The 12,132-nt window shown below is 32.7% G+C and overlaps 1 protein-coding gene across 1 annotated transcript; it reads left to right on the plus strand.

The window, feature by feature from the left end:
* The first annotated feature begins 6,255 nt into the window (after window positions 1–6,255).
* Window positions 6,256–8,599, plus strand: LOC125062594 (probable NADH dehydrogenase [ubiquinone] 1 alpha subcomplex subunit 12). The gene is made up of 4 exons (XM_047668606.1): window positions 6,256–6,369; window positions 6,947–7,072; window positions 8,133–8,325; window positions 8,541–8,599. The coding sequence occupies exons 1-4, from the start codon at window positions 6,256–6,258 to the stop codon at window positions 8,597–8,599; spliced, it is 492 nt and encodes a 163-aa protein (XP_047524562.1).
* The last annotated feature ends 3,533 nt before the right edge of the window (window positions 8,600–12,132 follow it).

A 12,132-nucleotide genomic window follows, 5' to 3' on the forward strand; every position in this document is an offset into this window, starting at 1 on the left:
GAGCCTTCTTAATTTCCTTTCGGATAAGATTATCGAGCTCTTTATAGCGCAGAAGATCAATATTCTTGCACAATCTCCGGTCTTCTATTAGCTGTATAATGAAATCACTCATCCATTCCTGCTTCTTTGTTGTTGTCCATGGTCGAAGGAACGTCGTACTCGTATTATTTATAGCTTGTTTGAGGCATGTCCTTGTAACGAAACAAGAATTCCAACGCCATATGGTTCCGTAAGTTTTTCGTTCTCTGAATAATAGAGAACCATATCGTCAGAAGTTGTATATTTGTTCTTACGAGGCCATTTTGTGTTACTGATACCCATCACGTCAATTCGTAATCGGCTTACTTCTTTTATTAAATTTGGTAGTTGACCGTCTTGCTTTGGACTTCTCACATTCCACGTTCCTATGCTTAGAGTTCTATTACACTCGGGGATTATTCGCACCCCAGGAACTTGGGACCGTGGTTTTATTAGACTTTCTAATCATTTCAATGCACAGTCGCTGTACCTAATAACAATAATTTATTTGCAAGAATATGGCATAAAATTGTTATGATACACACATAATGGCGTGCAAATTTGTCCTAAAAGGTAGAATTTAAGTTACAATTACATTATACAGTCATAACATTATATTATTTTATTACGTCATCATCACATTATTAAAATATATTATAACGGTATCAAATTAATATTAATTATAAGTATTACATTAACGACTACTCGCTGAGTTATCCATCTCGTTGACGATGCCGCGATGTATAGAAAACGATAGGCCGTCAAATTGTAGAGGGTTGCAAAAGTAGGGTCAATCATCACCGCAATGATTTCAATTTCATGGAGAAGTATGCCTCTCTGATACCGCTATTGTGTTATGTAACATGCTCCCCGATTTCATTCGATATCTCCCTTTAAGACTTACATTAAAATCCTATACTTAAGCGTTAACAGTTCGTCTACTTAACCTTGATAGTCGTAATTTATTTTATAATTCTGTGTTATTTATGATTTTCATTTTTGTACGTGGCTTGCCTGAAAGAGATCAACCGAATAAATACAAAAATTAAAGCGAAAAAAAGGTAGGGTTTGTAAACTTATGGTCTTTGAATTTTACTTTTAGTGCAAATAAGTGAAAATAATGAATTAATATTCCAATTTAGCGCTTAGTTCATTTCATGTTAGGTTTTCGTTCAAGTATTACGTAAGCACTTTTTGGGGTGGGGGTGGGGGGAGCAGAGTTTGATTTTCTTATTTTTGATGACGTGGGTGGATTTACATGGTGATTGCATCAGCAGTAATTATTTAAAATTTTACTCATATGACAACTCACAACATAAGAGCTTTCCTGACAAGGGGAGGGGGGATAGATGTAGTATATATCTGCTTACCTAAAACTTGACGGCCCCCCTTAAGGGATTGATAGGGGTTTTGATGAAAGCATATTGTGTAAGAAAGGGTTTTAATAAAATTGTATTGTAAATTATAATTTCTAATCTACCGAATAGGTATTTAAAATTATTATCACGTAAACGCATTTTTAAGGAAAATTGTTTTCTTTTGAACAGTTCTCGAGACTGGACTGTACGGGACCATCTGTACACGTTACAATTTTGTGAAATTTATGTGTTTTTTATTGTCTTCCTCACGTTAAATGTACTTATTATTTATAATTATATTATTCTTAATGTTGTACACGGTAGGTTTTAAGAAAATCGATCTGAGTGTTAAGTGTACTTATATAATTTTATTTTATTAAAAGGGCCAAAAATCTCATAGTTCTCGTTTGTGGGACATTTCCATAGAATTTTATATTCCGATAGTGGGCCGCAAAGTACTCTTGTTCAGTTTTATTGGGGAAAACCAATGGAGAGATATGATTACTGATGTTAAAAGCAATGGTCAAACATGATAGCATAACGTGGGATTCTCCAACCTGAGGTGATACATGAAAAGCTGCAGAAAAAAAAAACGATGAATCAAACAGATGCAAAAGACAAGTTAGAGTTGCATCTTCACTACACGCGATATTCGAGATATCATTATTTTTAATTTATCACAATTTCGAGAAATTCTATCTTTGATCGAATAGAACTACTTTAAAGCTTTACCTACATAACTACGACTTTAATATCATAAATATTTAATTTGAAATTATGTGACCAAACCTACCACCAATATCATAAGCACCAATGCCATATGCCAATACTTTTTCAATAAAGGTTTTTTATATGTTTTTCATTGATCATATTACGTACGTACTGTGTCCGTAAAAGTAGTACAAATACTGTATTTTTCCTCGATTGGTTCTTCCCTGTTTGCTAATATACTGTATAATTTATGACAGTATCATTAATTAAAAAAAATAACACTTAGTTGATCGAAGCAAGTATTCTGGTTAGCGGAACTTTTTTTTAAAAAAAAAAAGCTTTATTGTAATTTTGTTAACTTCACAAATGTTTTCATGTAAAACAGTATTTTCTGGGCTGTTTTGGAGATAAAATTTATTAAAAGGTTGTAATTTACTTAATTTTTCTGTTTCCTAGTGTTATGTATTTTGTAAGGGCACAACGATTTTTGTGTCCGTTTTGCACATAGCAATAAAATAATTTGAGTACTTTAAAGGTGAATAATATAGTACTATACTTATTATAGTACTTGTATCTGCCATATTTTGCTTTATTTAATTTACAAAATGTTATTTTTGAATATAAAACTGCTTTAACATTACATGTATTTTTTTAGTTTAAACATGAATATTTTATATTTACTTTTAGTATAAGTATCAATGTCTTTAATATACAACATTTAAATTAGTATTTAATTAATATTACATATATGGTCTTATGATCACACCGCCTTGTTTTATATTCTTTTTCGCTATTTAGTAAATTCCACTAGCTCGTGGGATACAAATATATAGCAAATAAACAATAGAGAAGCAACATAAGCCGTTTTCTTTTAAAAAAAATTTATAGAGAAATTAAACTTATACATATTTTTTGGTTTATGTTTTTGTTGTACGATTAGGCTGTGAGTGAAGTTTTATACTTCGTCGGTAATTAAATATTATGTTGCTTTATGAAAAGTGTTTTATTTCACCTTACCTTATATATATGATCTATGTTAATATGATATAAGAAGCTTGAGAAATATAATTTATATACATAATAATATATAATTTGCTTCGTATAGGCTTTGTTTGGAACAAAACTGAAAACTTACATATCACTTGTGTACAAGTTTATCGTACAGGTGAATATTCCAGCATAAATAGCTAAATACCTTAAATCCCTTTCAATTATCATCAAACGACTAGCCAAATACGTGCCAGGAATTAGTCAGAATCTTAGTCATCGACAATGTGTAGGTAATAATAATTTAGAACAGTTACAGTGTAATAACTGTAATAGGTTTTCTTTGGTGTATAAGACAAGGCTTTCGGGATCCCAACATTCTGGTGGGTGCACGAAATCATTAAGGCTGACTCAGTCTATATACCTACGACTATGGTTAATTGATATCTAATTTAGACAGAAACGAATATCCTAAAGAAAGACGTACTAATGTTATACCTTTTATGAGAGACTTTATTGTGATAAGTATCAGGAGTTTCTGTGTAGTAAATGGGTGTGTTAAAATTAGCAAGCTACACTAGATAACTAAGTATATGACAGGGTCTTAACTAAATTTTAACTAAATTTCAAGTGACTTAATTTTAAGTAACCGTTTACACGTAAAAATACTAAATAATTAGTTAAACTCATTTATTCGCTCAAGATGGACGACCACAGAACAAAATATTATAGCATTTTCTCTTCCTGATTGGGGATTTACTGTATTGTATGCTCCAATACATGATTGTGAAGGTTCTGGGGACTCAACGTAATACGTATTTGAAGAAGGCGAAGGAGTAAAACGGCTACTATTATTCTTTGGGGAAGGGGTTCTACTACTGTTCATTAATTGTTGTATACGCATATCGGACAAATATTTTTGGATATGTTTTTGAGCTTCCAGCGCCGAAAGCAAAAGCATAGCTTTGCAATGACTCCGCTAGCTTATGCTTTTCACTTAAATTTAACTAAATTTTGCCTGTCCAAACGTGTCAAGTAATTAGCCACGCCCACCAACTTAACCGAAAGATAGACAAAATTCTATTCTACCTTGTTTAGTTGCAACTAAATTTTAACTTGCAACTTCTTACTAAATTCACTGTTTACACGGGTTAAGTTACTTAAAATTAAGTTAATATTTAGTAAATTTTTAGTCAACTTAATACGTGTAAATCGGCCATAAGCTACAGTTGTACCCTAACACAAAAGTAGTGAATGGGGTGAAAGCCCTACGGGTATTCACAGGCGCAATGAAATAGAATTTTCTCAAAACTATCGGGCATGCTGACGACGGTAATTAGGAGTCTTCGCTACTTTTAAAGGAAGCGAGGAATTAAAAAGCAAAATATTAAAAAAAATCTTTCAGTACCGTCAATAGTTTTGTTAAATGTATTATCGTTAATTGTAATTGTAACATTGCTACGTTACATGACGTAGGCGTTTGTTTCTACATAATTGTAATGTGTACTTATAATTCGATACCTTTGCTAAACTATGTTTATATATATATATATATATAAGTATGTATATTGTATATAAGTATCTATATTTGTTGTTTCTTCATACGCTTTATTATGAAGTGTGACTAGGTGACATTTAATAATAATATACAACTTGTATAAGTTCTTGTACATAATATCGAGGCCACACGTTGGTTCTAGTTTGTGTAACTTGTTTTTTTCTTATTTGTAGCCTTCTTGGTGCAGCTACAAATAAAAATAATACAGGATTTTCGCTTTAGTCTCGAGTACCTAATATTATATCTATACGCCCTTACCTATGTCGGGTCTGCAATCAGTTTGTTCTCAAAATATCGTGATCGTAATTGTTTTACGTCTTTATTCGTAAGTTGCGGAAGAATAAGTGATACCTGTATCAGATAGCTTATAATCACTATAAATTCTTGGTTTTAGTAGATACTATAGTTGGACCTCGATGTTTGATTCCCGATTCTTAATCTCAGCACAGCATTTTCGACTTTGGGTATGCCAATCCTACACAAGTCCTATGCAAAAGGACCATACAGATCCTTGTATCCTCCAAGTAGTCTTCGTATATCGTCCAGTAGTCTCCATAGCTGTGGCTAACAGTAAGACATTATTTCTATATTTGAAAGTGCCAAAAATAATCAACGTTGTATTGTTGAATTTGTGGTAATGCATGTTTGTCGAATTTTTATCCCTTGGCAGCTACGGTGATTCAAGCGCCGATTTTCGACGTATAACGACAGATGAGAGCTAATAGTTATTATCACGTGTTATTAAGATTATTTTTTAAATTGTACAGTTGTACACTTTGCATGATAAAAATATATACGAACAAACAATTACACGTGTAGGTAACATTTCTATGATGATGCATTCATGTGCGGCTATAAGTTGACTAATTCATAAATGGATTTGATAGGTTCACAAAATTCACGAAAACTAATCTAAGATAAGATGACGAAAACTATCGCATCTAGAGTAGCTTAGAATGCTTAGATGCGTTATATTATGTAATAACAATTTAAATACAATTATTTAAAGAAGATTTGGAATACACGGGATTGATTTATTTGATGAAACGTGTTCCGTTGAATTATTGTATTTGTAGGGGGGTCATAGAGTTTGTGGGGGGGGGGGGTTCATACATTGTATTGATATTAGGCTATACCAGCGCTACAACCCTTGGTCTTGAACTCGAGAGATTTCTGCATCGGTTTCGTAATCATTTCTTTTTTCTAAAAGGCAAATAGGTGATCAACTTTCAGTGACTGACACATGCCTTCGAATTTTTAGGTCTAATGCCGACCGTGCCAGTGTTAAATGGGCACATGAACAGTAAATTCCATCTATTCCATTAGTAAACAGAAAAGGTTTGAACCTACGACGTCTAGGTCCCTGTATCCACTAGATAAACACTGCGTAGAATTTATGAGCGTTCTCGAAGAAGTTAAGAATTAAATAAATTTTTAAGAAACAACAGAAAATATTAATAAATGTTCGATAAAATAGCTACAAAGGCACATCTTTAATTCTCATAAATCATAGATTTAGTTAAAAATAATAAGAATGACAAATGTCAACATCCCATGTCAAAATATCCACACAACGTTTTTGTAGTCGATCGTAATATAAAGTAAAAATCTCGTGTTCTAGTTATGGTTTTTCAATACCTAGCCTTTGATAAATTGGCTCGTCTATTAAAAGTAATCGTCCATAACGGAGGTCCTATTGGGAGTATTTTCAAACTTTGGCGAACTGATACGTTGAAGGTAAGCAAGCAACCGAAGTTTTATATTTTTGTTGATCAGCCCTGCGATTCTGTAACTCACTTTTCGAACTCACACAGCACAATCATAAAATGACTGCTTCACGACTGATTTGAGAGCGACCGCCGATGCGAAAACCGCTGTGTGAGTTCGAAAAGTGAGTTACAGAATCGCAGGGCAGTACTGCCGGATATATGCAGTATGCATGAAATGCTGTAATCCGGTATCAAATGGGTTTGGGGAGACACATTTGTCGAGTGCTAAACACATTTGAGTCGAGGACATGATTAATCTAAAATATTGATAACATGATAACTGCAGTGTTGAGATTCTTGCTGCTCTTACGATAGGTATAATCTATCATAAAGTACAAAATTATCCTGTGGTGATCGAGAATATATCGCCTTAAATATCCTACGATGCTGGATTATGGTTATGATAAAAAAAATAACAATCACAATATTATTTTCGGTAGATCGGACAGTCCCTATTCATAAAATCACAGACAAACAGAAAAATTTGTGTAAAAATAAACACTTTATGTAGTTAATGAATTAGAGATGCACCTATGTTTTAACAGGAAGGTAGACTCGTGGGCACCGACGCTTTCGGGAATAATTACTTTGAAAATCCTTACTACATGATCTCTCGCTGTCGTTGGGTGGAGTTTAACCCCAAGGTCAAATGGGATTATGACGCCAGTCAAGTATTGCTATTTTCTAATATTTCAAGTCACATTGCAAAAATAGTTCTCGTATATTTGTCTCTATGTGATATCCATCATATCATCAAAGTCATCAGTCATCACATTATTAAAATATATTATGATTGTATCAAATGAATATTAATTAAAATATTTCACTTAAATAATCATTAATAGAATAATATTTATGGTCTAAGATCCCGCTATACAACGACCTTCACCGAGATGCTTATTTAATGAAACTTATTTTATATATAATTTAATATGTCAATAAATATAATCCATATGGGTTGCCTAGCAAATTTCAGTCCAGAGTATTTTTAATTAATTTAAAAAAAAATATTTTTTTAAACATTTCACCGGTATGATTATTAGATAAATTCTATACCAATCGAAAGTATGAAGCCCATAGAATATGCAAAAGTTAGGTTGTTTTTAATCAATTAATTATTTATGTGTATATTTTTTATGTGACACTAAAGTATATATACATCTTTAGTATAAAAGAAGGTTATAGTGATACATATATAATACTACCCTGATTAAAAATATTGATTGAAAAAAGTTAAAAGAATTCACTACATGCAAATTATAAAAAAAATTTTTTTTAAATATTAATTAAACATACTCTGGACTGAAATTTGCTAGGCAACCCATATAGATTATATTTATTGACATATTAAATTAAATATAAAATAAGTTTCATTAAATAAGCATCTCGGTGAAGGTCGTTGTATAGCGGGATCTTATATTATTATTTTCTAATAGTAGTCGTAGTAGTAGTCGATTTCTAAAAACTTTATAAGGAAGATCCTTCAACTTTTTGGTAAGTTATTATAAACCTTGATTGCCATACGAAAAGTGTTATTCCCTTTCAATTCCAGATTAATTTTTAGCATAACCAATTTCTCCCCATGTCTACTACGGCAGTTGTCCATTCCCATTGAAATAATAATATTTATGTTTTTGTGAACTTCTGTAAATGACACGTCGTACATCGTTCACTGCAAACAAAATTCTTGCGCTCTTGGATCGAACACATTGTACACATTTTGTACTTTAGGTGACAGCCGAGTGGTTCGGATGGCTTCACTACAAAACTGATCGTTTGCCTAGTCAAGATTGTGCGAAATATTTGCTAATGAGCTCCCCTTGGACCAGAAAGTGGCTCTTGCCGCATGAGGAAAATCTGACGATGACAGAAAAAGCGTATAAACCCTATTCTACAACAAGGCCATATATTTATGTTTGGGATGGTAAGTAGTTTATCTGTGTGTGTTTTTAAGTATTTATTTGTGTTAAATCGTAGCTAATACTTACACAATGGACCCACACTAGTCTCTGTAAAGCCTTCAGGAGTTGTTCTCAATTTTTATCTACGGAGCTTAAGGTTTGTGACGGACGAGGAATGAGGATATCGCTGAGGAGCAATTACTGACTTTGGTCTCCGCCATATGACCATGACCTATAGGTAGAATATCACCGTACCAGCTACATCACAACCCACAAGAAGCCGAGAACAAACTATGAATTAAATCTTATTCTGGGAATCGAACGTCGTATGGCATATGTCTCTGATACGAAACCGCTTTGGCATCGAATCGTGTAAGCTTAAGTATTATTGTTACTATAATCGTTATATTCGAATGTCAAACAATGCGACATGGCGACAAGGGTCCAAAATCATTTAGGCTACCTATTATATTAATTATAATGATGTTTACCACAATGGTATACGTCCTAAGTGTTGATTCCTAACATTCTGGTTCTTGTATACTGTATAAATCAAAGAGATTACTTGTGATATGTACGCCAATATCTTAATAGTGAAATAAAAAAAAAATATGTAGTTATTACTTAAAAGGGTTGGAGAACCCTTAAAAAATCTTACAAATGGTCTAAGATCCCGATATACAACGACCTTCACCGAGATGCTTATTTAATGAAACGTTTTTTTATTTTAAATTTAATATGTCAATAAATATAATCCACATGGGTTGCCTAGCAAATTTCAGTCCAGAGTATTTTAATTAATATTAAAAAAAAAAATATTTTTTTTAACATTTTACCGGTATGATTATTAGATAAATTCTATACCAATCGAAAGTATGAAGCCCATAGAATATGCAAACGTTAGGTTGTTTTTAATCAATTAATTATTTATGTGTATATTTTTAATGTGACACTAAAGTATATATACATCTTTAGTAGAAAAGAAAGTTATAGTGATACATATATAATACTACCCTGATTAAAAATATTGATTGAAAAAAATTAAAAAAAAATTACTACATGCAAATTATAAAAAAATATTTTTTTTAAATATTAATTAAACATACTCTGGACTGAAATTTGCTAGGCAACCCATATGGATTATATTTATTGATATCTTAAATTAAATATAAAAAACGTTTAATTAAATAAGCATCTCGGTGAAGGTCGTTGTATATCGGGATCTTATACTATGTATTGCTCCTTCCAAAAGGTTTTATGTTGAGATGAATGGGCAAGAAACTCCATACTTTAAAAACAGTTTTACAATATTTTGTATTCATTGATTTCATAATTATATGTGTCCATGTGCCCTACAATAAAAAAAACTACTATACTACATTATAATTCATTGTGTATAATTAATAAACACTTTTTCTTGATTAAGGTTTATTTATGATTTGACTGCGTCTGTATTATTTAAAATAGCCTTCGAACGAATGGAGCAACATACAGCAGGTACTCCGGTTCATACTTCAAATGAAACGATACCAGTCTCGTAACAGTATCGGCCACAGGGCTTCGGATCACATTACTTTCCGACAGGCGTGACGTACTAAGCCCAAACGAATTTGTATGGACTTTACGATTTGTCACGTGACGTTATTTAACAATTCGTTAAACGTTAGTTTTGCTATGCTATACAGGGTGGCCAGCATTTATTTATTTGAGCATTTATTGTAAAATGTTTTGTTTCCTACAAACAACCATTGAGAAATATTTTTGTTAATACAACTATCCTATACTATAACTATTTTACAATCGTTGTTTGTAATTCTTCCTAGAAAGATATTAGAGCGACTCATGGCCATGTGTAATACTTTCCCATGTGTAATAGAATCCCTATTAAATGCGCCAAAACTTGTTATACGGGGTCACTTTTCGGTAGAGTAATTTTTTTTCACAGTGGGGTCCGAAGTAAACAAAAAGTTTTGATTTGAAAAAAAATTATATCGTATAACTTAACACTAAATAAACAACTATAAATAGTATGTGTAACGCAAGAACTAATTAGTATCTACCAATCTAGTGGATATTATGAAAAGGATACAAGTGTAGATTTTTTCGAATTTTGTTAAGAATTAGTAAAAAAGTCAATTTTCTTATAAAACCTCCTTCTTATAAGACCTCATCTATCCCCTATTTGCGTTTGATCCACGACTTTTTGGCCACCCTATATTAGATAAAAAAACCAGTGTCGCTCCAACCTTTTAGGACATCCGATTTCTGGATCTGTTTCGTGAGTATTTGAGAATCAAGTAGATGATCAGCCGACACACCCTCGATTCGTTTTCTAGTCTAAGGCATGGCGGTTTCCTCACAAATTTTTCCTTCACCGTACAAACGAGTTTTAAATGCCTACATAGACCGAACCTACCTTTGGTCACACGCTAATGTGCTGTGATGATGAATGTGCCAATGCTGCTGTTTATACATATGTATGCATGTAAGTAGAAAATATATAAGGACATTCCATAGGTATAAGTTTTATAGATTCGTTCGATTAATAGCGATCGTAATCCCTACGTAAAATTAAGTTTTGGTACAGCACGATCGCAAAGTTGCGACATCAGCGCCCTTACTCTGTAACTTCTTTTTTGTAAACAAGTTCGATGTAGTTCTCTCAATATCCGTCGCGCTGTTGTCGCAACCTTGGAATCGCACGGAACAAAAACTCATTATTGGGATTTCTGTAAATCGCTATTGGAAGTTACACAGTACCAAAGCTGTGTGAAAAAATGTTGGAGTTTTTCACATCGCCTGGCGTAGGTAATGTATTTAACCTAAAACAGCAAAATTACACAAAATACATAAAAGAAGCTTAATTTTTCATTTAGTTATTGCTAAGGTCTTTTTTATTTTAATTGGTATGTTTTTAACTAAGCAGTGTTGGCCTAGTGGCGTCAGCGTGCGACTCTCATCCCTGAGGTCGTAGGTTCGATACCCGGCTGTGCACCAATGAAGTTTCATTTAACATTCGCTCGGACGGTAAAGGAAAACATCTTGAGGAAACCGGCTTGCCATAGACCTAAAAAGTCGAAAGCGTGTGTCAGGCTGATCACCTACTTGCCTATTAGATATTGACAAATGATCATGAAACAGATTCTGAAATCTGAGTCCCAGACCTAAAAAGGTTGTAGCGCCTGATGTTTTTAAATGGTAGCGAAACGTACTAACTGCGCTGCGCAAAACAAATGACGGTGATGTCGTCATACTGTGACGCGCTAACGAAGGTATTCCGGCCGCTAACGATATACCTATACAACTTCTCGACATTAGCCACTGGGGCTTCGGAATGGACATTGAATAGTTAGACAGGTTAAATAAAATAATAATAAAATTGTTCGGCTAACCCTTTAGGTAAGTCGAACAATTCATCATTTCTCCACAAAATATATTATTCTAAATAATAATCTATTATTTTTATAGATTTTATTCTGTCAATTATATATGTCACCGTAAAATTGTAAAAACCGTTAGATTGTAATCTATCTCGCGAGATTGTAAACTGTCGAAAGATTGTGAACCTCAACGAACTGCTTACAAATTAACGTATTATTATTCGGTAGTTATATGAAATTGTTGGGAAGTAAAATTAATCTGTAATTGACCAAAGAAGTTTGAATGATAACTAAGTTAGTATAGTACAATCTACCGAATAATAATACGTGAAATTGTAAGCAGTACGCTGAGGTTCACAATCTTTCGACAGTTTATAATCTCGCGAGATAGATTACAATCTAACGGTTTTTACAATTTTACGTTAACATATATATATATATATAAGTTTA

This window comes from Pieris napi, chromosome Z, assembly GCF_905475465.1.
Source record: "Pieris napi chromosome Z, ilPieNapi1.2, whole genome shotgun sequence".
NCBI lineage: Eukaryota > Metazoa > Arthropoda > Insecta > Lepidoptera > Pieridae > Pieris > Pieris napi.

Bases quoted from the DNA above. Each gene is read 5' to 3' on its own strand.
- LOC125062594 (XM_047668606.1), top strand. From the start codon at position 6,256: ATGGTTTTTCAATACCTAGCCTTTGATAAATTGGCTCGTCTATTAAAA. The intron at 6,370-6,946 runs GTAAGCAAGCAA...ATGTTTTAACAG, and splicing joins GGCGAACTGATACGTTGAAG to GAAGGTAGACTCGTGGGCAC. The intron at 7,073-8,132 runs GTATTGCTATTT...TTTGTACTTTAG, and splicing joins GGGATTATGACGCCAGTCAA to GTGACAGCCGAGTGGTTCGG.